We start from the raw sequence: 27,704 nt of genomic DNA on the forward strand, positions 1-27,704 counted from the left end.
ATGCTTCTTAAAAGGGTAGTGAAAATAGTATGCTTTCTCTCTTTCCCCTTTTGTTTATGTATTCCGTGACGTACATACTCATAATGAACTACTAATGTGGGGACAAAGGATAAAGAAATTAAAGAGATTGCTGAGAATACCTACTAGTTCTTCTTTTCTGTTTTTGCTTTAGAAGTTCAGAAAATCTTATTGAGGGAGGCTTACGTGTAATACAAATAGAGAGTGAATTCAGAGCAAGTTTTCTAAGGGAGAGCTTTCCCCATGGAACAGTGACCATATTGGGGAAAGAAGAGCCCAGCAGAGGTGGGTGAATTGTGTATTTTCTTTCCTGAAAAGGTGTTTGTTTAGAAGATATGCTGCCCAAATATTTAAGCCTTCAGGTCATCCTCTCTTTCCGGTTCCTGGCAGAGTAAAAGAGCACAAACCATATTTGATGAACTAGAAGAAGTATAAGACCTCATTTTGAAGAAGATTAAATTCCTTTAGAACTAAAGGAAAACTGCTTAGTAAATGAAACTTGTGCTTTCTACAGAAGGCTGGTAGCAAAAAAATGGATCTGGGTTCTCCCAACCCACCGTGTTTTAGTTATGCTTACTTTAGTTTAGTTCAACTAAAGGGTCGGCAAACTCTGGCCTAAAGGCCAAATCTGGCCTGACACCTGTTTTTGTAAATAAAATTTTATTGGAACACAGTTACATTCACTAGTTTATGTGTTATCTACAGCTGTGTTTGCTTTGCGGTGGGAATTGAGTAGTTGTAACAGAGGTCAGATATCCCATAAAGGCTAAAAATTTACTCTCCGACCCTTTACAGAAAAAGTTTGCAGACACCTGTTTTGGACTAATGAAAGCAGTCAGCATCAGTGTTTTTGTGGTTATGTATGGTTTTATATGGCATAAATTGCTACTAATTCTCTGAATCATTATGGATTTTAAATATTTTGGTATCTTATACTATTCTTGATTACATATTTTATAAAATATTTCATAAAAATAACTAAACCTTACAAAAATTGATATGAACTGACTGCTTAATATATTGGAGATTGCAACAGTTATTTCTGCTTTTCAAACTCCTCAGACAGTAAAATAATTTATTTCTTGATTTGCATTTCACTACTTGTAAACATCCTGGGAAGACATTGTCTGGTACAAAGTACACTGTCATCACTCAGTTACAAAATGATTTCTTGATTTTTTGGAACAATTTAAAATGACACTGGAAAGAAGCACTGTCCCCCTTCTCTTCATTTTTCCATGCTAAAGGGCCTCTTCCACTCCTTAGCATTCACATTCCTTCTAAATAAAGGGCAGTTAAGGTTTTGAACAGATGGCTCTACCTCTTTAGGTAGTGTGATACTTTTCAGGAGAAGGTTATTTTAATGTCATGCAGGAGATGCCTTATGATCACTGAGGCTAATCTGACGAGCACCATAAGAACCAGCCTGGAGATAAGAACCCATTCATTCATTTATACATACATTCATTCAGCAAACACTGAAGGCATGATGAATTGACTAGCTGCTGTGATTTCAAGGATTTCGTAGTCTCTTACAGGGGTTGGATACAAAACAGATAATTATAACATATTGTGTTGAGAAAAATGATTGAGTTATGCACAGGATATTATGGGAAAGAAGGGGCAACCAATCCAACTTGGGGAGAAGCAATGAAGAAAGACTACTTGGAGAAGGCTAAATCCAGAACGATGAGTAGGATTTATCTGGGTGAAGAAAGCTGAGGGAAGGACACTCTAAGAATAGATATTGGCTTGAACAGAGGCAAAGAGGTGAGCAACTGCATCATGTGTGTAGGGAACTATAATGAGTTCAGTGTGCTTGGGATATCAAGTTCAAGTCAGGGTTGTGGGAAAACAGGCAGGAACCAACCATGGAACACCTTGAATGTCATTTTTAGGGAACTTAGATTTTTATCCTAGAGATAATGGGGAGCCACTGAAAGGCTTTATAGCCAAAGTTTCTTGTAGACAACATATAGTTGGGTCTTGATTTTTTAATCCAACCTGACAACCATTGCCTTTTACTTGGAGTTTAGATTATTTACATTTAATGTAATTAATGATCTAGTTGGGCATTTTTGTTTGAGGATTTTGGGGCTAAGCAAGGAAAAAGTTATGACCACAAGAAAGCAGTCCTGTGGAATAAGGTATCTACTGGGCAATGCTTGGACAGGTTTTGCAAGTGAGGGAAGTCCTTCACAGCAGGAGACCTTCCAAAGACAAACAGAACAGGGGGCCACCACCCAGAAGGGGAAGAGGACAAAGGAGCTCTTGGAGGAGAGGGGAAGCAAAGAGGGGTGTGTGTATCTGGGTGATGTTGCTTAGCAGACAGCTCCGAAGGGCAGCAGTGGCCTTGAGGTCCTTATAACTTCAGGGTTTTATCTTATGACTAACAGATGTTGAGTGTAGTTTTGTGGGGTATGTAAGGCTCTAAATACCTGAAAATTTGAGTTTGGAGTTGAAAACCAGCCTTTTGTGAAAAAATAAACAACCAGGGACCATTTACATAACAGTCTACTTTTAAACAATATTACAGGCATACCTCAGAGATATTGCAGGTTTTGTTCCAGACCACTGCAATAAAGCAAGTCACATGAATTTTTTTGTTTCCAGTGCATATAAAAGTTATGTTTACACTATACCACAGTCTATTAAGTGTGGAATAGCATTATGTCTAAAAAAACAGTGTGTATACCTTAATACTTTATTGCTAAAAAATGCTAATCATCATCTGAGCCTTTACCGACTTGTAATCTTTTTGCTAGTGGAGGGTCTTGCCTTGATGTTGACGGCTGCTGACTGATCAGGGTGGTGGTTGCTGAAGGTTGGGGTGGCTGTGGCAATTTCTTAAAATAAAACAACAGTGAAGGTTGCTGCATCAATTGACTGTTCCTTTTACAAAAGATTTCTCTGTAGCATGTGATGCTGTTTGATAGCATTTTACCTACAGTAGAACTTCTTTCAGTTCACTCAAACCCTGCTGTTGCTTTATCAACTAAGGTTATGTAATATTTTAAATCCTTTTTTGTCTTTTCAACACTGTTTACAGCATCTTCATCAGGAATAGATTTCATCTCAGGAAATCACTTTCTTCGCTAATCCATAAGAAGCACCTTCTCATCCCTTAAAGTTTTATCGTGAGATTGCAGCAATTCAGTCACATCTTCAGGCTCCACTTCTAATTCTAGTTCTCTTGTTATTTCGACCACGTGTGCAGTTACTTCCTCTACCAAAGTCTTGAACTCCTCAAAGTCATCCATCAGGGTTGGAATCAACTTCATCCAAACTCCTATTGATGTTGATATATTTTGACTTCCTCCCATGAATCATGAATCATGAATGTTCTTAATGGCATCTAGGATGGTGAATCCTTTTCAGAAGGTTTTCAGTTTACTTTGCCCAAATCCATCAGAGAAATCACTGCCTACGGCAGCTATAGTTTTACGAAATGTACGTCTTAAATAATATGACTTGAAAGTTGAAATTATTCCCTGATCCATGGGCTGCAGAATGGATGTTCAGGCATGAAAACAACATTAATCTCCTTATACATCTCCATCACAGCTCGTGGGTGACCAGGTACATTGTCAAAAACAGTGATATTTTGAAAGGGGTCTTTTTTTTTCCTGAGCAGTAGGTCTCAACAGTGGGCAGAAATATTCAGTAAATGATGTCGTAAACAGATGTGCTGTCATCCAGGCTTTGTTGTTCCATTTATAGTGTATAGGCAGAGTAGATTGAGCATAATTCTTAAGAACCCATGGATTTCCAGAATGGCAAATGAACAATGACTTCAACTTAAAGTCGCCAACTGCGTTAGTGCCTAATAAGAGAGTCAGCCTGTCCTTTGAAGCGTTGAAACCAGGCATTGATTTCTCCTCTCTAGCTATGAAAATACTAGATGGCATCTTCCAGTATAAGGCTGTTTTGTCTGCATTGAAAATCTGTTGTTTATTGTAGCCACCTTCATCAGTTATCTTAACTAGGTCTTCTGGATAACTTGCTGCAGCTTCTACATCAGCACTTCTTGATTCACCTTGTACTTTTATGTTATGGAGATGGCTTCTTTCCTTAAACTTTATGAACCAGCCTCTGCTACTTTCAAACTTTTTTCCTGCAGCTTCCTCACCTCTCTCAGCCTTCATAGAACTGAAGAGAGTTAGGGCCTTGCTCTGAATTAGGCTTTGGCTTAAGGAAATGTTGTGGCTGGTTTGATCTTCTATCCAGAATGCTATAACTTTCTCAATATCAGCAATAAGGCTGTTTTGCTTTCTTAACATTCATGTGTTCACTGGAGTAGCACTTTTAATTACTTTCAAGAACTTTTCCCTTGCATTCACAACTTGGCTGTTTGGCACAAGAGGCCTAGCTTTCTGCCTGTCTTGGCTTTTGACGTGCCTTCCTCACTAAGCTGAATCATTTCTAGTTTTTTGACTTAAAGTGAAAGATGTGCGGCTCTTCCTTTGACTTGAACACTTACAGGCCATTATAGGGTTATTAACTGGCCTAATTTCAATATTGTCGTGTCTCAGGGAGTAGGGAGGCCTGAGGCCTGAGGTCTGGGGAATGGCCTGTCGGTGGAGCAGTCAGAACATCCATGTTTATTAAGTTCACTGTCTTATATGTGTGGCGTAGTTCATGGCACCCCAAAACAATTACAATAGTAACAGCAAAGATTACTGATCATAGATCACCATACAGATATAATAATAATAATAAAAAAATTTGAAATATTGTGAGAATAACCAGTAACCGAGACACGAAATGAGCACATGCTTTGGAAAAATGGTGCCGATAGACTTGCTCGATGCCGGGTCGCCACGTAAAAAACACAGTATCTAAGAAGTGCAATAAAGCAAACCACAATGAAACGAGGTATGCCTGTATACCATTTCACATATAGTATAAGAATGTGACAATAGTATTCATTCAGTTTACCATCTCTTGTTCTTTGTGTTATTGTTGCCATGCATTTTTAATTTTAAATATATTTAAGCCCCATATTATTTTTTGCTTTAAACAGTCAGCCGTATTTTAAAGATATTTAAATAATGAGGAAAATGTATTTATTTACCCAGATATTTACCATTTCCAATTCATCCCTTTGTGTAGATTTAGTTTGCTATCTAGTATTGTTTTTCTTCTGCATGAAGAAATTCATTTAACGTTTCTTGAAGTCTAGGTCTGTGAGCAGTAAATTCTCTTAGCTTTCCTTTGTCCAAAAAATTATTTCTCTTTCAGTTTTTTTGAAAGATATTTTCACTGGTTAAAGAATTCTATGTTGATAGTTTCTTCCTTCAGCACTTTAAATTCTTCTGGCTTGCGTAGTTTCTGATAAAAAGTCACCATTCTTATCTTTGTTCTTTTGTATATGTCTTTTCCCCCTCTCTTTGCTTTTAATAATTTATCTTTTTTTCTGGTTTTTAGCAATTTGATTTTGGTATGCCTTGTCATGGCTTCCTTTTGGTTTATCGTGTTTGGGGTTTGTTGAGGTATTGGATCTGTGGGTTATAGTGTTTATCAAATTTGGAAACTTTCCTGGTACTATTGTTTCAAATGTGTTTTTGGTTCCTTCCCTTTCCTCTTTCCACTTCTTTGTCCTGGGACTTTAATTACATATATCTTAGGTGGTTTGCCATTGTCCCACAGGAAACTGATGCTTTGTTCACTTTTTTCCAGTTTTATTTTTTTCTATATTTGCTTCATTTTGGAGTTTCTTTGTGTTCCCTGACTCTTTCTTCTGCAGTATCTAATCTTTTAATTCCATCTAATATATTTTTAATACCTAGATGTTCATTAGGGTATTTTTTGGTATCTTCCTTTTTTTTCTTATTGTGTTCCTGTTTTCTTCTACCTTTTTGATCATATTATTTATACTAGTGATTTCAGTGTCCTTGTTTGTCATCCTCATCGTGTATGAGTCTGTTCCTGTTGATCGATTTATCTCCTGGTTATAGGTCATATTTTCCTGTTTTTCTTTCTTGCCTGGTAAGTTTTGATTGTATGCTGAGCATTATCGGGCGCTGGCTTTGTTATGTTCCCTTAAGGAGTGTTAGGTTTTGTTCTGGGATGCTGTTAAATTACTTGTGGATTGGTTTGAGCCTTGCAAGACTTACATTTAAGCTTCGTTATGGTGGTGGTTCCAAGGTGGACTTTGTTCCGGGGCTATGCGAATCTCATTACTAAGGTGTAACCCTTCTGAGGACTCTACCTGATGCCGCATATATTTTCTACTCTTGCTGGTGGGAGCACAAACTATCCTGTCATGTGTGAGCTTTGGGGATTATTTGGCCTACTGTTTTCCAGTGGTTCCTTCCCTGGTCACACGTTGGTTTCCTCCATGCATATGCAGATCAGTATTCAGCCAAGACTTGAGAGGGTCCATCTGCTAATCTCTGTGCAGCTGCCTCCTTTCTGGTATTCTTCCCTGGAATTCCTATCTACCTCAATCTCCCAGAACTCCAGTCTCTGTCTCTCAACTCAATAGGACAGCAAGGCTCAGTTTTGGTTCTTTCTCTCTGTGCTGTGGCGTGAAACTACTTCTAGACAGTAAGCTGGGGCAATTGTAGGGATCACCTCATTTGTTGTACTTCTCAGAGATTGTAATACTATGCTGCATCTTTCCCATTGTTTGAAAATTGTTGTTTTATGTATTTCGCCTACTTTTCTTGCTGTTTATAGTAGGAAGATAATTTTAATAGCAGTTAATCTCATGGGCCAAATTGTAAGATTTTAAACAGGGGAGTTCCTTGATCAGATTTGTATTCTCCCTAGTGCTATATGAAGGACAATTTGAAGATAATAGAAGGCTGGAAGACTAGATAAGAGGCTGTTGTAATAGTCAAAGAGAGATGATGAAGGTCTGAGCTAAAGCAGTGGGAGAAAGGATGGATAACGGTATAGAATAAAAGAAACATAGTTGATGAGGGATGGATTGCTAGGAATGAGGAAAGAAAAAAAGTCAAGTTTGTTGCTAGGTTTCTAATATGTTTGTCATCAACTGAGATAGAGAATTTAAGAAGAGGGCTAGATGTGGGAAGATGATAATGAACTAGTGTTGGCATTTAGAGTTTGAGGGGTCTGTAGGACAGTCACATGAAGATCTCCAGCAGGTGGGTTTGAATCTGAATTCCTGAGTTGAAGTCTGGGCTACAGATAAAGATTTAGGAGTCTTCTGTGTAGAGTTGGTGATTAAAACCATGAGAATCGATAAGCTCACTTATAGTTCTGGAGATTGGGAAGAGCATTGGGGTCAGGATGAGAAGGATCAACATTTAAGGATCAGAAAGGGAGGACGACAAAGGAGTCAAGGAAGGAATCAGAAAGATATTTAAGAGTTCCAAAAGAACAAAAGACTCGAAAATGTTTATAGCCTGAATGGGGGGTGGGGGGGGGGAGCGGTGGGAGAGGAGACCATAAGTGGAGAGATGAAAAATCAAGGAGTGATCAGGGATGACTGGCAATGGAAGAGACAGGAAGAGAGACAGAATTCATTTCAAATATAGTCTAATGCAACTACTTGTATGTTAAATAAATAATTACCTAAAACTTTGTTTTAAGGCTGTAGTTTAAAGTAGGCCCAAATAAATCAGTTGACTTCCTACATTTATCAAAGCTAGTAATCTTTATTTAATCTAATATGTACTTATTGAGCACTTTTTTTTTCCTAGGTACTATGTTAGGTTGGCATTATGAGGCATAAGCTGAGGGATAAAAAGATTATCTGACATGGACCTAGTTCTCTGTGAACTTGCAGCTAGATAAAACATATAGCTAAATAACTATAATACGCAGGGTACAAAGTGACGGGGAAGGATTAAAGTGCGGTGGAGGTTCAGAGAGATTGACTTTACACTGGGGGCCCAGGGGAGCAGAAACATGTGAATTGAGCCTGGGAAGATGGATAGAGATGAAAGATTAAGAGCGAAGGCACAATGCAAGAAACCTTAGGTCACTGTCAACTAATAGATTGGCCTCCTGAGATTAAGGGTTGTAACTGATTTATCTTTATAGAGCCTCATACATTGTTTTGCATGTAGTACTCACTCAATTAAGATTTGCTGTAGGAATTTGGCTTGATAAGCAGGGAAATCATGATTGTCAAATTACTTATTCTAGAGCTATGCCTGTGCTATCCTCAGTAATAAAGCAGAAACTAATTTAACATGAGCATTCCTCTGTCTCTCTGTAATACAGGTAATAGAAGTATATCTGATTTTTGAGGATGGAAATTAGAGCTTATAAATAAACCAAATACATGTAATTTATAGTGTTCCTGTATATTGATGTGAAAATATTTTAAACAATCTAAATGTGGAGATCCTAAAGAATTTGATTAAAGCAACACAGCTTCTTTGGGATCTATTTTAAATGATATTGAAACCAAGTTTTAGATAATAACTTTATTAGCACATAAGCAGTTACATTTGTTATATATATATATATTTTTGTGTGTGTGTGTGCATGTGGTAAATATACAGGTAACACAACATTTGCCATTTCAACAATCTTCGCATGTACAGTTCAGTGATGTTAAATATGTTTGTGTTGTCCCACAATCACCATTAACTATTCTCACATTTTTCCATTATCTTTAACAGAAGCTTATTGTACCTAAATGTTGTGTCTTCCTCCCACCCACCCCCTGTAACTAATAGACTTTGATACACTTGCCTATTTGTTTTATGTTTTGAAATGGACTAGTCATACTTATGGGATTAAAAAATACCTTCTTGATGTATAGTTGCTTTAGATTAACCAGGGTGATTTTTAAGAAAAGGTAGTATTTGGTAGCTGTGTCTCTATATTTGCTTTTGTAAATTTTAGGGAATCAGCTAGACTTAGAATACAGATTTTATTGGTGGAATTATTTAGTTATTTTGAAGAGATTCTATTTAATATGACATCTGTGATTTAAAATGGACAGACAGAAATGTGAGGAGTTAGAAAAATGGCATAATAATAGGTCATATCTTTTCTTGTTGACCTTGGAAGAGGAAATAATCAACAATATTTGTTAATATAAGGTAGGATGTATTAATTTAGGATTACACTAGAAAATAATTCAAGAAATTAAGAAGGTAGAGGATGTTGGTACATGACAATTTTGCATTCTTGATTGTTTACAAATATTTGAATTAAGTGTAACTTGATTTTGTCCATTGTTTGATACTGATAACCAAAGCAAATTTGAAGTTGTTTTCTATTAGTTTGACATGTGTTATCCTTGCCTCATAAATTCCTAGAGCAGGAAAGGAGATGAAATTATTTAATTTGATCCAGCCTCCATTTTGTAGATGGTGAAAGTGAGATTAGACTGTTTGTTTAAATGACCTGCAGAGAATTATGGAGACAGGTCACCTTTTTATGTGAGTGAATTGGCAACAAAAACTCATGAAATCTCACAGGCTTCACTTTGCAGTTGACTGAAAATAAACTTCCACAAATTAAAACAAACTTTTGTTTATTAAATCATTATAAATATAATTTAAAAATAATTTTCTACATCTTGTTTTGCAGGTAAGTAAGCAAGCAAAATAACTGCATTAAAATTCTTTTCTTTTCTTTTTCTTTCTAATAATAGGACCAGACCTATTATCAGTCATTTCAGGTTTCAGAATATGGTAAGAATTCCTCAACTTGCTTTGAAAGAGAAAATTTAAAAAATTTTTACATAGATAAGAGAAATTATCAAGAAATATGTTAAGGTGAAAATCTCAATGGAGGTCAAATTCTGATATTCTTATAGGCCTAAACATATCTTTTTCTTTGTGAAAGGTATAAAAGCTCATTATAAAGAAAAAGTAGAAAAAAATTACCCATAGTCCAATATGTCAGTCTTTTTGCTTATGTGCAGTTTTTCTGTAATTCTACTTTGTTGTGACGATAACATATTTAGAAGTCTTTACTGTGTTCTTTTTTCTTTTAACTGAACATCAATTATTGTTTTTTTTTATTTTTCATTTGGTCAGCACTGGTGAAGGCAGCCTGTTTAAGGCAGGTGAATCCTTTTTTTTGGAGCTGCCACACTATAATATTGCAGCTGGTAACATGCGGGTAAAAACAGCATTAACCAACTATTTTGTTGGTGGATAGAGAGGAAAAAGAGATAAGAGTGAATGCACAGAATCTCAGTATTAGTTTATGATTTAAAAAGTGATTCGAGCATATAGTTGAGCTTTTTCATGTATTTGCGCTCCAAAAAACCCATTGCCGTCGAGTCTCTTCTAACACTGGAACTGCCCAATAGGGTTTCCCAGGAGCAGCTGGTAGATTCAAACTGCTGACCTTTTGGTTAGCAGCCGTAGCTCTTAACTACTGCAGCACTTCAGGGAGTGAAATTTCTGGAAAGTAGTTTGTTTACACCTTTGTGACTCAGGCCCCACGTATTTCACACAGCCTTGTTGGAGCTAAGCCTCGTGACCATCATTGGCCAAGTTTTTTCTATCATGGATTGGTCAGTAGATACTTTAGTCTTTGTGGGCCATATCTCTCTGTCATAACTATTTAACTCTGCAATTGTAGTATGAAAGCAGCCATAGACAATATGTAGTGAATGAGTGGCTGTGACCTAATAGAATTGTATTTATGGACATTAAAATTTGAATTTTATATTAATTTTAACAGGAAATGTTCTTTGACTTATTTTCAACCATTTAAAAATGTAAAAAACGTTCTTAGCTCATGCAAGCCATAGTTTGCGGACTCCTAATCTGGAACTTTGGGCCACTAACCAATTGTAGGGAGCCTTGGTGGCGTAGCGGTTAAGAGCTTGCCTTTTAACCAAAAAGTCGGCAGCTCAAATCCACCAGCCACTCCTTGGAAACCTTATGAGGCAGTTCTACTTTGTCCTGTTAGGGTTGCTATGAGTTGGAATTGACTTGATGGCAGTAGGTTTGGTTTAACTACTTGCAGAGCCCTGGTGGTGCAGTGGTTAAGCGCTCTGACTGCTAACTGAAAGGTTGCTCCTCGGGAGAAAGATGTGGCAGTCTGCTTCCATAAGGATTTACAGCCTGGAAACCCTATGTGGCAGTCCTACTCTGTTCTGTAGGGTTCTTTGAGTCAGAATATACTGGATGGTAATGGGTTTTGGGTAACTACTTTATGAAATTTTATAAAATGTTACAAAAATTAATTTTGCTTCTTTTTTCCTTTTTAAACACGGCTACTAGAAAAGTTAAAATGACGTGGCTCAGAGTATGTTTCTTTTGGACAGTGTTGATCTAGAAGAATAGATCAGAGAAAGCCAATGTTTTAATAAGATATTTTCTTTTTATATAGTGGTGGTGCAGGTGAGAAATTCGTTACCAACCTACATACAGCAGGCATTTGAATTTCCATGTACTCACTGTCTACCTCTGGGTGGCCCTAACTCCTCTGCTAGTGGCTGACCTTGAAGGAGGGTCATAGTTGACCCATGTGACTTTTGTGGCCTTCCTGTCCTGGTTGATCTTTTTGTCCTGATTGATCTAGAGTCCAGTAGTCTGTTGCAACACTGCAGGCCTCAGCATGGTTTGGGGCTGGAGGTCTGCCCTATACTGTTGACCCATTGGCCTTCTTGATATTTCTTTTATGTTAATTAAATGGTAAGATGCCTTGTTATGAGAGTTTGATGATTTATTTCTTCGGTCAGTGAAGTTAGAGAAAAAAAAATTTTATAGACTGGAAGAAAACAAAAATTTTTAATCTCGAGTGCTTTATATCAAGTGGTATTAGTATTTATAAAATATTTCATATTCTATTTATATAAATATGACCACAGTAGAGGTTTCTAATTTTGCACGGAAACAAAGGACTTTTATCTGTGTGTTAGTATGTATTTGGGTCATTATGAATCTAAGTTTAATAAGTACCAATTTTCAATTGCTTCAGTACAACTCTATTCTCTATTTTGTTAAGTTGAAGATGATAGTAAAAGAAATTCTTTAAAAGATTTGCCCTTGCTTTTCTTTTCTAGTCTTACCAAAATTTGAAGTTACTTTGCAGACACCATTATATTGTTCTTTGAATTCTAAGAGTTTAAATGGTACCGTCGTGGCAAAGTAAGTATTTTTCTTTTTATGTGACTGTAAATTGTTATTAAACTGTATGACAAATAACTCATTATATACTCTAAAATATGAAGACAATGTTTTGCTTACAAAAATGCCCTAGTAGGCAATGAAGAAATGTCTGTAATCAATAAGCATGTAACAGATCTCTACTGGTCTTTGCATTCATCTCTGCTTATAAACTGATTCAGTTCTAAAATCTTTCCCACGAACTAGTGTCTTTCCAAGACTAATCAAAGGATTTGCCCTATAGTTTGTGCCATTAAAAAAAAAAAAAGTTGTATTTTTATTTATTCTCCATCTAGCTAATGTGAAATTGAGGTCACTTACCTCTTCTTAAATCATGTATGTGTGTGTATATATATAAATATACATATTTTTCATATACATGATATATAAAAAAGTGTGTGTATATATTATATGACATATATGCGATATCATATATATGCGTGTGTGTATGTATATATATATATATATATATATATATGGAAACCCTGGTGGCATAGTGGTTAAGTGCTACGGCTGCTAACCAAAGGGTTGGCAGTTTGAATCCACCAGGTGCTCCTTGGAAACTCTATGGGACAGTTCTACTCTGTCCTATAGGGTTGCTATGAGTTGGAATCGACTCGACGGCCCTGGGTTTTTTGTTTTGGTATATATATATATTTTTTTTCCTGTCAGTAATGGAGGTTGAGATGTTGGGGGAGGAAATTGGTTCTCTTCTTGCATTTAGCAGATGAGTCAATAATCTCCTTTCATCCATTTCACAAAAATATAGTATTTATTTTGCTACAAGAAGTATCATCAGTTTTAGACTAGTGGTTTTCAAAAGTACCATCTAGGGTTGTTCTCATGTAATCCATGGACTGGTCTCTTGTAGCTTTTACTTTTATGTGTATATATGCACACACACACACACACACACACACACATATATTTTTATCGTGCTTTAGGTGAAAGTTTACAGCTTAAGGTAGTTTCTCATACAAAAATTTATACACACATTGTTATGTGACCCTAGTTGCTATCCCTGTAATGTGACAGCACACTCCCCCTTTCCACCCTGGATTTCCTGAGCCCATTCAACCAGCTCCTGTCCCTTTCTGCCTTCTCATCTCGCCTCCAGACAGACGCTGCCCATTTAGTTTTATGTATCTAATTGAACTAAGAAACACACTCTTCACAAGTATCATTTTATGCCTTATAGTCGTCTAATCTTTGTCTGAAGTGTTGGCTTCAGGAATGCTTTTAGTTCTTGGTTGACAGGGACTGGGGGCCATGTCTTCTGGGGTTTCTCTAGTCTCAGTCAGACCATTAAGCCTGGTCTTTTTATGTGAATTTGAATTCTGCATGCTACTTTTCTCTTGCTCCATCAGAGACTCTGTGTTTTGTTCTCTGTTAGGGCAGTCATTGGTGGTAGCCGGGCACCATCTAGTTCTTCTGGTCTCAGCCTGGTGGAGTCTGGTTTATGTGGCCCCTTTTGTCTCTTCGGCTAATAGTTTTCTTGCTTCTTTGGTGTTCTTCAGTCTCCTTTTCTGTAGGTGGATTGGGACCAATTGGTGCATCTTAGATGGCTGCTTGCTAGCTTTTAAGACCGTAGACGCCACTCGCTAGCTTTTAAGACCCTAGACGCCACTCACCAAAGTGAGATGTGGAACATTTTCTTAATAAACTTTGTTATGCCAATTGACTTGGATGGCCCCGGAAACCATGGTCCCCAGACCTTCTCCCCTGCTACTCTGTCCCTCAAAGTGTTTGGTTGTATTCAGGAAACTTCTTAGCTTTTGGTTTAGTCCAATTGTGCTGACTTCCCCTGTATTATGTGTTGTTCTTCCCTTCACCTGAGATAATTCTTGTCTACTGTCTAGTTAGTGAATTCCCCTCTCCCTCATTCCCCACCCTTGTAACCATCAAAGAATGTTTTCTTCTGTGTTTAATCCTTTTCTTCAGTTCTTATAATAGTGGTCTCATATAATATTTGTCCTTTCGTGACTGACTAATTTCACTCAGCATAATGCTGTCCAGATTCATCCATGTTATGAGATGTTGTGAGGATTCATTGTTGTTCTTCATCGTTGCATAGTATTCCATTGTGTGACTATACCATAATTTGTTATTTGATGGGTACCTAGTTTGTTTCTATCTTTTTTGCTATTATGAACAGTGCTGCAGTGAACATGGGTGTGCGTATATCTATTTGTGTGAGGGCTCTTATTTCTCTAGGGTATATTCCAAGGGGTGGGATTGGTGAATTGTGTGGTACATCTATTTCTAGCTTTTTGAGGAAGCGCCAAATCGAATTCCAAAGTGGTTGTACCATTTTCCATTCCCACCAGCCTTGTATAAGTGTTCCAGTCTCTCTACAACCTCTCCAACATTTGTTATTTTGTGATTTTTGGGTTAATGCTAGACTTGTTGGGGTGAGATGTTATTTCATTGTAGTTTTGATTTGCATTTCTCTGATGACAAATGGAAACCCTGGTGGCGTAGTGGTTTTGTGCTATGGCTGCTAACCAAAAGGTTGGCAGTTCGAATCTGCCAGGTGCTCCTTAGAAACTCTATGGGGCAGTTCTACTCTGTCCTATAGGGTCGCTATGAGTCGGAATTGACTTGATGGCAGTGGGTTTGGTTGGGTTGGTTTTAATGACTAATGATCGTGAGCATTTCCTCATGTATCTGTTAGCCACCTGAATGTCTTCTTTGGTGAAATGCCTGTTCATATCCTTTGCTCACTTTTTAATTGGGTTATTTGTCTTTCTGTTGTTGAGTTTTTGCAGTATCTTGCAGATTTTAGAGATTAGACCCTGATTGGATATGCCATAGCCAAAAATTTTTTCCCAGTCTGTAGGTTGTCTTTTTACTCTTTTGGTGAAGTGTTTTAATAAGCATAAGTGTTTGATGTTTAGAAGCTCCCAGTTATCTAGTTTCTCTTCTGGTGTTTGTGTGTTGTTAGTTATGTTTTGTATTCTGTTTATGCCATGTTTTAGGGCTCCTAGCATTGTTCTGTTTTTTCTCCCATGATCTTTATTGTTTTAGATTTTATTTTTAGGTCTTTGATCCATTTTGAGTTAGTATTTGTGCATGGCGTGAGGTATGAGTCTTGTTTCATTTTTTTGCAGATGGATATCCAGTTATGCCAGCACCATTTGTTAAAGAGCCCTGTCTTTTACCCATTTAATGGACTTTGAGATTTTGTTAAATATCATCTGCTCATAGGTGGGTGAATTTACATCTGGACTCTCAATTCTGTTCATTGTTCTATGCATCTGTTGTTGTACCGTTACCAGGCTGTTTTGACTATAGTGACGGTATAATAGGTTCTAAAATCAGATAGTGTGAGGCCCCCCAGTTTGTTCTTCTACTTCAGTATTGCTTTACTTATCTGGGGACTCTTCCCTTTCCATATGAAGCTGGTGATTTGTTTCTCCATCTCATACAAAATATCATTGGAATTTGAATTGCGATTGCATTGTATCTGTAGATCGCCTTGGGTAGAACTGATATTTTCACAATGTTGAGTTTTCCTATCCACGAGCAAGGCATGTTTTTCCACTTATATAGGTCTCTTTTGGTTTCTTGCAGTAGTGTCTTACAGTTCTCTCTGTATAATCTTTTACATCTCTGGTTAGATTTGTTCCTAAGTATTTTATCTTCTTGGGGGCTATTGTAAGTGGTATTGATCTGGTGATTTACTTTTTGAAATTCTCTTTGTTGGGGTAGAGGAATCCAGCTGATTTTTGGATGTTTATCTTGTATCCTCAAACTTTGCTGAAATATTCTGTTAGTTCCAGGGGTTTTCTTGTGGATTCTTTGGGGTTTTCTGTGTATAAGATCATATCATCTGCAATAGGGATACTTTTACTTCTTCCTTACCGATTTGGATGCCCTTTATTTCTTTTTCTTGCCTAATATCTGTGGCTAGGACCTCCAGCACGATGTTGAATAAGAGTGGTGATAAAGTGCACCCTTGTCTGGTTCCTGTTCTCAGGGGGAATGCGTTCAGACTCTTTCCGTTTAGGATGATGTTGGCTGTTGGTTTTGTATAGATGCCCTTTATTATGTTGAGGAATTTCCCTTCTATTCCTATTTTACTGAGAGGTTTTTTTTTTTTTTTTATCGTGAATGGGTGTTGGACTTTGTCAAATGCCTTTTCTGCATCAATTGATAAGATCATGTGATTCTTGTCTTTTGTTTTATTTATATGATGGATTATATTGATTGTTTTTCTAATGTTGTACCATCCCTGCATGTTGTTGTTGTTAGGTGCTGTCGAGTCGGTTCCGACTCATAGCGACCCTATGCACAACAGAACAAAACACTACCCGGTCCTGAGCCATCCTTACAATTGTTGTTATGCTTGAGCTCATTGTTGCAGCCACTGTGTCAATCCACCTTGTTGAGGGTCTTCCTCTTTTCTGCTGACCCTGTACTCTGCCAAGCATCATGTTCTTCTCCAGGGACTGATCCCTCCTGACAACATGTCCAAAGTATGTAAGACGCAGTCTCGCCATCCTGCTTCTAAGGAGCATTCTGGTTGTACTTCTTCTAAGACAGATTTGTCTGTTCTTTTGGCAGTCCATAGTATATTCAATATTCTTCACCAACACCACAATTCAAAGGCGTCAACTCTTCTTCGGTCTTCCTTATTCATTGTCCAGCTTTCACATGTATATGATGTGGTTGAAAATACCACGGCTTGGGTCAGGCGCACCTTAGTCTTCAGGGTGACATCTTTGCTCTTCAACACTTTGAAGAGGTCCTTTGTAGCAAATTTACCCTGCATACCTGGTATGAATCCCACGTGGTCATGGTGAATTATTTTTTCGATATGTTGTTGAATTCTTTTGGCTAGAATTTTGTTGAGGATTTTTGCATCTATGTTCATGAGGGATATTGGTCTGTTAATTTTCTTTTTTTGTGGTGTCTTTACCTGGCTTTGGTATCAGGGATATGCTAGCTTCGTGGAATGAGTTTGGGAATATTCTATCCATTTCTGTGCTCTGAAATATCTTTAGTAGTAGTGGTGTTAACTCTTCTCTGAAAGTTTGTTAGAATTTTCCAATAAAGCCGTTAGGGTCAGAGCTTTTTTTTGCTGGGAGTTTTTTAAAATTATTTCTTCAATCTCTTCTTTTGTTACAGGTTTATTTAGTTGTTCTACCTCTGTTTGTGTTAGTTTAGGTAGTAGTGTGTTTCTAGAAATTTGTCATCTCCTCTAGGTTTTTAAATTTGTTGGAGTACAATTTTTCATAGTATCATGTTATGATTCTTGTAATTTCATTTGGGTCTGTTGTAATATATCGCCCATCTCATTTCCTATTCGGGTTATTTGCTCCCGCTTCTGTTTTTTCGGTAGTCAGTTTGGCCAGTGGGCTATCAATGTTGTTGATCTTTTCAAGATTTTTTTTTCTCTGTTTTTTCTTTAGTCAGTTTGGCCAGTGGGCTATCAATGTTGTTCATCATTTCAAGGAACCAACTTTTGGTCTTGTTAACTCTTTCCATTGTTTTTCTGTTCTGTATTTCATTTAATTCTGCTTTAATTTTTATTATTTCCCTTCGTCTGGTGCCTGAGGGCTTCTTTTGCTGCTTTGTTTCTATTTGTTTAAGCTGTAGGGTTAATGCTTTGATTTTGGCCCTTTCTTCTTTTTCGATATGTGGATTTATTGCTATAAATTGACCTCTAAGCACTGCTTTTGCTGTGTCCAAAGGTTTTGGTAGGATGTGTTTTTATTCTTACTTGATTCTGTGAGTTTTTTTATTCTGTCCTTAATTTCTTCTGTAACCCAGTAGTTTTTTAGCAAGATGTTGTTCTGGTTCCATGTATTTGATATTTTTTTTCCTTGTTTTCTCTGTTATTGATTGCTATTTTATGGCTTTATGGTCAGAAAAGATGCTTTGTAATATTTCAGTGCCTTGGATCCTGGTAAGCCTTGCTTTGTCACCTAATATGTGGTCTATTCTGGAGAGTGTTCCATGTGCATTGGAAAAGAAAGTATACTTGGCTGCTGTTGGGTGGCGTGTTCTGTATATGTCAATGAGATCAAGTTGGTTGATTGTGGCATTTAGATCTTCTGTGTCTTTATTGAGCTTCTTTCTGGATGTTCTGTCCACTGAAAGTGGTATGTTGAAGTCTCCTGCTATTATTGTGGAGCTGTCTATTTCTCTTTACAATGCTGTTATAGTTCGTTTAATGTATTTTGGGGCCCTGTCGTTGGGTGTGTAAATATTTATTATTGTTATGTCCCCCTGATATATTGACCCTTTAATCATTAATAGCGTCCTTCCTTATCCTTTGCTGCGGATTTTGCTTTGGTCTATTTTGTCAGAGATTAATATTGCCACTCCTGCTCTTTTTTGATTGTTGTTTGCTTGATATATTTTTTTCCATCCTTTGAGTTGTAGTTTGTGTCTTTAAATCTGATGTGTATCTCTGGTAGGCAGCATATAGGCGGATCATGTTTTTTTAATCTATTCTGCCACTCTCTGTCTCTTTATTGGTGCATTTAGTCCATTTATATTCAGTGTAATTATTGATAGGTATGAGTTTCTTTTCTTTTTCGTGAGTTTAGTGCTGCCATTTTGATGTTTTTTTTTTGTGTGTTTTGTTGACAGTTTCTTTATTCCAGTTAATTTTCTGTGCTGAGTTGTTTTTCTTTATGTATTTTCTTTTAATCTTTTTCATTGTTGTTGATTTTGTATTTGCTGAGTCTTTATATTTCTCTTGTTTATTTCGATGTTTAGGATTGTTAGTTTCCTTTGTGGTTACCTTTACATGTACCTCTATTTTTCTAAGTTTAAACCAATTTTTTATTTCTTGATATCGCCTTGGCTTCCTCTCCATGTGAAAGATCTATGACTACGTTTTTTAGTCCCTATTTTTTTTTTTTTTGCATATCGACATCTCTGTTTCCCTATTTTCAGTGTTTTAGCTTTGATTTATTTTTGTGAGTTCCCTATCTGGATTGATACCTGGTTGTTCTGTCCTGTGTTCTAGTCTTGGGTTGTCATCCAATGTTATTGATTTTCTAACTAAAAAGGGAGGATTCCCTTTAGTATTTCTTATAATTTTGGTCTGGTTTTTACAAATTCCCTAAACTTCTGTTTATCAGGAAATGCCCTAATTTCTCCATCATATTTGAGAGACAGTTTTGCTGGATATATAATTATTGGTTGGCAGTTTTTTTACTTAAAGCCTTTATGTATATCATCCCGTTGCCTTCTTGTCTGCATGGTTTCTGCTGCTTAGTCAGAGCTTAGTCTTATTGACTCTTCTTCGTAGGTGACTTTTTGTTTATCCCCAGCCACTCTTAAAATTCTCTGTTTATCTTTGGTTTGGGCAAGTTTGATTAGGATATTTCTTGGTGACTTTCTTTTGTGATCTACCTTGTGTGGGGTTTGATGAATTTCTTGTATATATATCTTCTTGTCTTTTACAATATTAGAGAAGTTTTATGCCAATGAATCTTCAACAATTCTCTCTGCATTTTCTTTTATCCTCCCTGTTCTGGGACTCCCATCACTTGTAGGTTATTCCTCTTGGTAGAGCCTCACACAATTCTTAGGGTTTCTTCATTTTCTAAAATTCTTTTATCTGATTTTTCCTCAGATAAATTGGTGTCAAGTACTTTTATCTTCAGTCTCACTAATTCTAACTTCCATTGCTTCAGTTCTGCTCCTATGACTTTCTATTGCATTGTATAATTCTGAAATTTTGTTAATCTTTTGAATTTCTTTTTGCTGTCTGTCTATGGAGTCTTGCAGCCTGTTAAATTTGTCATTATGCTTTTGTATAACCTTCTTAAGTTCCTCTGTCTCTGTGATCCTTGGCTTGGTCTGTGTTTTGCCTGATCTCCTTCCAGATCTCTTGAAGAGCTCTGAATATTAATCTTTTGAATTTTACCTTCAGTAACTTCAAGAAGTTATCTTCCCGAAGGTTTCTTGGTTCTTTGTTTTGGTTGCTTGCTGAAGCCATCACGGTCTGCCTCTTTATGTGATTTGATATTGACTGTTGTTTCTGAGCCATCAATAAGTTATATTTATTTTATGTTTGCTTATTGTGCCCTAGCTTCTTGTTTTGTTTTGTTTTAATATACCCAAATAGGCTGTTCATGTGGGCTAGTTTGATTATTGGCATTGTTTAAGCTCTCATGTCCTGTCAGCAGGTGGTTAGAGCTGTTACTAGGTGTGAGAACCCAGAAGCCTGTTTACTTTTCTTCTGTGGATTCAGCTCAGGTTTCCAGGTCGTTGGTCACTGAGTGCATCGTGCAGGCTCTCACCTACAGTCCTAGATGGGCAGGGGTGATTGGAGTAGGCACAGGTATCTGGCTGCAGTAGGGGGTCATGTGCTGAGCAAGGTGTGGGGCTGACGGCTGTCTCTGAGTGTCTGGACGGAAGGTGTGTCCCTGTCCCCTAGAACACATAGGTGGGTGGGTTTTGCAGTCAGACTATGGGCACCCAGTGCTGTTGGCTGTAAGGACTGGGAGGCACCACTTATTCTTGGACCCTTGTCATCGGTGGCTAGGTGGAGTGAGTGGAACTACCAGTCCTGAGGCCCCTAACGTGGGTAGGTGAGGACCCTGCTTAATGACAGTGCAGTGTTAAATGTCATGAATCTGCCTCTCTCATTTATAGCTGATGTTGTTGAAAATAGGCTTCAGGTGTATACCCTGTTGTACTGTGCTAACGAGGGCCTACACTGTTGAAATGGATCTGTGTCAGGGTGAAAGGCATTCAAAGCCTGTCTGTCAACCCCTTATGCCTGTGCCTAGGCAAAGGGGCTGTGCCTTCCCTGAGTTCCTGGTTAGGGGAGCTGGGAGATTATTTTTTACTCTTTATTAATTTGTTCCTGCTCCAAAGCCAGGAAGATGGCTCATGTTGCGTGCCAGGTCCTATTTCCAGCCCAGGGGGCTCAGCAATCGCTGAAGCCAGACTGGGATCCATAGCAGAGTGGGGAGGGGACAAATAAATGGGTGAGAGGTACTTCCCAAGTGGGGGAAGAGTTTTTTTGATCCACACAGTAGGTTAGATGCTTATCCTTATCTTTCACCAAATCAGGGCCACTTCTCCCTGGTTCTGGAGGCTTGAGCAGACTCTCCGCCACTCATTTTCTCTTCATGTGGAAAATGCGTCTTGAGCGCCACTGCTTGCCTCAGCCCACGTGCACTAGCTGATCCAGCTTACAGGGTGTGCGTGCTGGCCAGGTCAGGTCTGGCAAATCCTCACTGCTTCTGAACGGTCTCTCCCTCCCGCTGCTGCTCAGTCCAGCTCCTCAACTTTGTCTTTGATGTTCAGGGCTCTTAGATTGTCATATCTAGTTGACTGAATTGGTTTTTCAGGCCTTTGCTGTAAGAGGGACCACAAGAAGTGTCTGACTACTCTACTTTCTCGGCCCCGCCTCTAGCTTTTACTTTCGATGTGACGATATCTGTACTTGGCTTTCTGAAATATTTTCATAATTTACTTGTGGTAGTTAATAAAAAGCTAGGCATCATCTTACTGCTGTCTCATCACCATTCTTCCTCCCCGGTGAGATTTCGTGGCAGTGACAAGCAATGGACAGCAGTGTGCCTCTCAGCGGAAGCAGTGCACAGACTAAAATGTTTTGAGTTCTCCTGTTTTAGACTCTGGGATAAAATCTTGCAAAATCCATACAGCAAAAGCAAAAACAGGTACCAAGTTAGCTTCCTGCCCATGTTCAACTAAGAGGCAACTTCCAACATGAATTTAGGTACTGTGGATGGATTGATGGTTAAAAAACAAGTAAATATCTGCATTTTATATAATTAATGTAATATACTTGACCTTAGCTAAAGGTTAAGCATTCTGCCTAGGTTTTATTTTGAATTCTTTGACTAATGCTTATAAAACTCACTGAGTACAAATTCACACAAACCATTGATGTTCCCATGGATTGAGCCTGGATACCTTCTTTGGTTCTGTTTTTGGTCTTCAAGAGTATGGCAGGGATTTCATACAATCAGTTAAAACTTCTTAAACTTTATTTCATTTTATTTTATTGTGTTTTAGATGAAGGTTTACAGAGCAAATTAGTTTCTAATTAAACAATACATATATTGTTTTGTGACATTGGTTGCCAACCCCACGACACATTAGCACTCTCCCCTTCTCGACCTTGGGTTCCCCCTTACCAGCTTTCCTGTCCCCTCCTGCCTTCTTGTCCTTGCCCCTGGCTTGGTGTGCCCATTTAGCCTCTTTTTGTAGAACTGTTTAAATTTTGGTAAGCTATATATATATATTTATATATATTCAGGACTCTGAAAAAATTATGAACTCACTCTCCAGAAACTTTTGCATACAATTTTAGGGAGTTGTAGACCCCTGAAGCCACATTGTTGACACCCTTCTACCCTTATGTAAGATCTCTTGTAGTTTCACCTGACTTTCATTTTTGAGCCTCTTTGAGATACTAATGGTGGAGAATGACATGAAAATTATGAAGGCCTCTGGCATTTCCTTAGTCTTCACTATACTGTATTCTCATCATTTTCCTTAGTATGTATATCAGTCAAGGTTCAACCAGAGAAGATGAACTAGTAGCATATATATATGTACACATACACCGCTGCTATTCATAAGGGTTTCATTGGCTAATGTTGTCAGGAGGGATCAGTCCCTGGAGAAGGATATCATGCTTGGCAGAGTACAGGGTCAGCAGAAAAAAGGAAGACCCTCAACAAGGTGGATTGACACAGTGGCTGCAACAATGAGCTCAAGCATAACAACAATTGTAAGGATGGCTCAGGACCGGGCAGTGTTTTCGTTCTGTTTTGTGCATAGGGTTGCTATGAGTCGGAACCTACTCGACAGCACCTAATGCATACAACAACAACACACACCCCCCCACCTACACATATATATGTATATATATGTGTGTGTGTGTGTATGAGATTTATTACAAGGAATTGACTTGATTGTGGGAACTGGCTGGACAAGTATAAAATTCATGGGGTGGGCAGGCTGGAACACTCGGGTACAGGATGAAGCTGCTCCCCACAGGCAGAATTTTTTCTTCAGAGAAGTCTCAGTTCTGCTTTTAGGGACTTTCAACTGATTGAATCAGGCCCACCCAGATTCTCTTGGATATAATAACCTCACATTTACACCTAGACTAGTGTTTGATTGAGTAACTGGGCACTTTCACCTAGCCAAGTTGACATCAAAAAAGACCATCAATAGTGTGTTTGGTTTGTTTTATATAGTGAACCTCCTTGTTGCCATCTGAAGTTATCAGGTCAGGCTAGTTCTGAGCATTTAACAGTCTGTTCTTAGTATATCCTTCCTGTTAAATTTCTTCCCTTCAGGTTTCAATTGCCTAAGTTGTGGTAAAGGAAGATATTTTCTGTGTGAATTTGGAGGAATTAGCACCAACATGGCCTAGGCTTTTTTCCCCAGAGGCTTGTGAATAAAGGGTGAACATTTCCCCTCTACTCCATCTGTCATGAATTTTGGGCCTACCAGTACAGTTTCAGGAGAGTGGTCATCATCATCCTGACGATGATAATGGAAGCAACGTCTTTGCTCCCTTTAGAGGCTAATTCTACCACTTGGACCTTGGATACTGTCTCCTGTCAGGAGAATCCCACTTCTTCTCTTGCCTGTATCTTGATTTCTTCATTTGGTATCTTGATCTTTTGTTTTTTAGTGGCATCTTCAGTCTGTGTTTAAACTTGTCCATATTTGTATCATTAAAAAAAACAAACTCTCCCTTGACCTCCGTGGCTGTTTCCAGCTACTGTCCTATCTCTTGCCTCTTCGTCACAGCTGAACTAGAGTTGCATTTTGCTCTTCTCATTCCATTCATTCTTCAGCCACCTATAATCTGCCTTTCACTCTCACCACCCCGCTGTTAAAATTTCAACAAGGTCACAAAGACCTCCTTCTTGCTCAATCTTGTGGATACTTATTTAGGCTTTTACAGATTTTTTTCTCTTTTTTTTAAATTTGTGGCATTTGAAACTGTTGTCCACTCCCATTTTCTTTCTGATTTTCCTTTGCCTGCTTCTTTGAGTCTTTCCAGACAACTCTTCTGTCCATTTTTTAAAAGTTCTTTTTCCTCAGAGCTCCATCTTTGGCTCTTTTTTCTTCTTTTTTGACACACTTACTCAGAGTTTTCTTCTCCGTGGCCAGGGCTTTTGCTGCTATTTATAATATGATGACACCTAAATCTATATCTCCAGCCCACATTTCTGTCCTGAGATTCAGACCCTCATATCTAGCTGCTCACTAGACATCTCCCACTGGGTGTTCCACAAGTACTTTAAATATCATCTTCCCCCAAACCTTATTTTTCTTGCATACTTACCTTGGTGGGCTGCATCACCACCTGTTCTGCTGTCCAAGTCATCTGCACTCTTCCCTCTCCCTCAATCCCCACATCTAATCAACATCTGTGCTACAGTCTGTCTCCTTAATATCTCTCAAATCTGTCCACTTTTCCCCATTGCCACTTCCTTCAGGCCACCATTGTTTCTCTTCTTGACTTGTAGTTTCTTAAATGGTTTTCCTGATTTCAGTTTTACCCCTTCGAATCTTTTATCTACACTGTATGCAGAGTTTTTCTTCCCCCTAAAAGGCAAATCTGATTTTATGACTCTTTTGCTTAAAAAATTCCAAAGACTCCCACTTCCATGAGGGTGAAGTTCAAATTCTTTAGTATATTTTACAAGGGTCTTTCTTTTCTAATTTCATGTCTTTTGAAACCTCCCACTTGGCCTCTTCTTTATCTTCCCAAACTCCACCCCCAAATTTTACTTGTCCTTTCAGGAATGGGAAATGTTTTTTCTGACCAATGGGCTTTTATATAGGCAACTTTAAGACTTTCTTATTCACCCCTGATATTCTATTCCTATACCTCTCATAGCACTGGTCACACAGTGTTGATGCTAGTTCATCTGTTTAAAAGCAAGTCTGTGTCTTGTTTACTGTTGTATCTTGGTGCCTAATACGGTTCTAGCCATAGAGTAAGCATCCAAAAATACTTACGGAAAGAGCAAATGATGTGACCCCTAAGGTTTCAGTTTTAAGCTATATGTAGCACAGCAAAATCTTCAAATCCAATCAAAAGCTTGCCTAATTGGAGTCAACCAGATTAGTTCTATGGGCGATAGATTTTATTTCATCACTAAACTGGTGGGTAGAGGCTAAGGCCTGAAATCAGGTTGTTCCTTGGGCATATTTTGAAAAGTGATTTCTGTTGTCTTAGTACTTGTATGGTTGTTAGGAAGTTACAGAGATAATTTAGTAAACATTTATTTCATAATAGTTATTATAATCATCTCTCTGAGTACATGATAAACAATCTAGGTTACTTGTTTCCTAGTAGCCATCTATCCCATCAAGCATAGCATTGCTAGAAGTTTCCCAGAAAAGAAGGATTACAGGTTCTTTTTGATTTTGAAATCTTTAACTGAGGTGAATAAAAATCTGTGTTTATTAACTTTGATGTGAACATCTCCTCACTATTCTCACGCTCACTAAAAAAAAATACCCTTTCCCAGTAATCACAGTGGATTTTAGAGCCTTGTAAAGAAATAATATGGCATATATTTAGTTTACTTCTGTAACTCCTGGGGACAGTAAAATTTTCCAAGTATTCTTTAATCTAAGGTATATTAAAATGTATTTATTTTTGAAAAATTGATTCACCGGAAATGAAGTGGAAAAAAAATGTGGGCAGAAACGTGGATTCCACTGATAGATTCATTTTTTAGGTATATCCACTTCTCACTTATGGACATAGTTAGGTTCCAAAGACCAGGTCGTTATGTGAAAATTAGTGTTACACGAGAGTCGAGCTGTGCTGTGTTCAGCACTAATGTCCCTTGCGTCATTCATCGCCCATCGGGGCCCCCTGTGCATTAGAGTGCCTCAGAATGTGCCTAGCTTGGTGGCTCCCCTTCCACTCCATGCCTTCCCCATCACTTGAGGGGGCTGGTGGTGGTGGTCATGATTGGGGGTTGCCTGGTACCTCCAGAGCAACAGGGGCCCACTGTCACCTGGCCGTGCGGCAGGCCTCCCTGGATACCCCTGAGCCTTGTGTCTCCACCTTCCTGCTTGCTGGCCCCGGAGATGGGCCTTGGTGGCGGGTGGCTCCTGGGCCTGCGGGCAGTTGAGGCCTGGCCACCTGGGTGTGGTGGAGGATGGGGAGGTGCCAGAGAGGCATCTTTGGAAGAAGAGACTTACAGGTCACCACCCAACTCCTGTGGCCTGGCTCCTGACGCCTCAATGCGGCCTGGCCCACCCCAGCCTCTTACTTGCACTGCCACCAGCCCTTTTTGCACCACAGGTCATCAGGCTCCTCTGCCCAACCTGAGTAATACTAACTGCTGGCAGCTGATAGGGCCTGGCACCCTCTGCAAACCTGTCCCTTTTCTCTTCCTCCTCCTCTCGCTTTGGCTTCTCAGTGCACAAAATGTCAGATAGTAGATTTTTTACTGTTGTGATAAATGCGAAATGTTAGATAATGAGATAGTAAGTGAAGAGTGAGTGGGGATGCATTACCCAATAAGCAGGGTAAGCAGTTGCTTAAGGCATCAACAAAACAGGAGCATCAGTTGTCCTAAGCAAAGACACATAGATGCCAAGCAGGCAGGACACACTTCTACGTTCAGTTACTAATATATTATAGTTGCATTTAAAAAGAAGTTACATCATGGATAGCTAAGACATATACTCACAACATATACATGTATATATAATTCACACATCCTGTTCGAATATGTAAGGAGAGGAGGCATTACAGATTATCAGTGTTTAGGGCCCTCACATGCTTTAATCTGGCCCGCAGAGTAGGCGTATTGTAAACCTTTGTGCTGTGTATATTTTCAGAAAAAAATATTCCTTGTTTTGATAACTACGTAATCAAAGAATATCTTGATTTGCTTATTGCAATGTTGTCAAGGTATTATTTTCTGAATAATTAGTTTATCCCAAATGCTGCCAGATTCTATTTATGATAATAACCTTCAGTATGCATGTTTCACAATTATTATAATCAGTTTGGTTACTTGGAAAGCTAAATCTGCTTCACATTTAAATCAAAATTGAAGATATTTGTGTCTGAGAATGCTTTAAATTATGTCTGGTTTTTAAAACTCCCTGTACTATCATGGGTGCCCTGGTGGCACAGTGTTTAAGAGTGCTCAGCTTCTAACCAAAAGGTCAGCCGTTTGAATCCATCAGCCACTCCTTGGAAACCCTATGGGGGCAGTTTTACTCGGTCCTATAGGGTTGCTATGAGTCAGAATTGACTCTATGGCAACCAGTTGGTACTATCATGTGATAAAAGATATAACTATTTAAAAATACTATGTTCTGGTATTGTAGTTATACTTTTATTTAATCTTTAAAAAGATGCAAGCAATGTTAGATTTTGAGGTTATCTTTTGAAAGAGTGATTTTGATGCTGAAGTTGCTAACCAAGGTTCCCACTAGTTTTACTGTATTAACGTTGTTTTCTTTCGGAACCCGTTGCTGTTGAGTTGATGCCGACTCATAGCGACCCTATAGGATGGAGCAGAGCTGCCACACATAGCTTCCAAGGAGAGCCAGGTGGATTTCGGTTAGGAGCTGTAGCACTTAACCACTGTACCACCAGGGTTTCCTTTCTTTCAGAAGGGT

General features: G+C 38.4%; 1 protein-coding gene across 3 annotated transcripts in view; it reads left to right on the forward strand.

The window, feature by feature from the left end:
• Positions 1–27,704, forward strand: part of CD109 (CD109 molecule) — a 208,059-nt gene that overhangs the window by 85,617 nt on the left and 94,738 nt on the right. For all 3 annotated transcript variants that reach the window (XM_049895453.1, XM_049895437.1, XM_049895444.1), the window contains 2 exons: positions 9,602–9,641; positions 11,975–12,059. In XM_049895453.1, the coding sequence (XP_049751410.1) occupies positions 9,602–9,641; positions 11,975–12,059 (125 nt within the window). The remainder of the gene's footprint in view (positions 1–9,601; positions 9,642–11,974; positions 12,060–27,704) is intronic.

Source organism: Elephas maximus, chromosome 1 (assembly GCF_024166365.1).
Source record: "Elephas maximus indicus isolate mEleMax1 chromosome 1, mEleMax1 primary haplotype, whole genome shotgun sequence".
In the NCBI taxonomy this organism is placed as follows: domain Eukaryota; kingdom Metazoa; phylum Chordata; class Mammalia; order Proboscidea; family Elephantidae; genus Elephas; species Elephas maximus.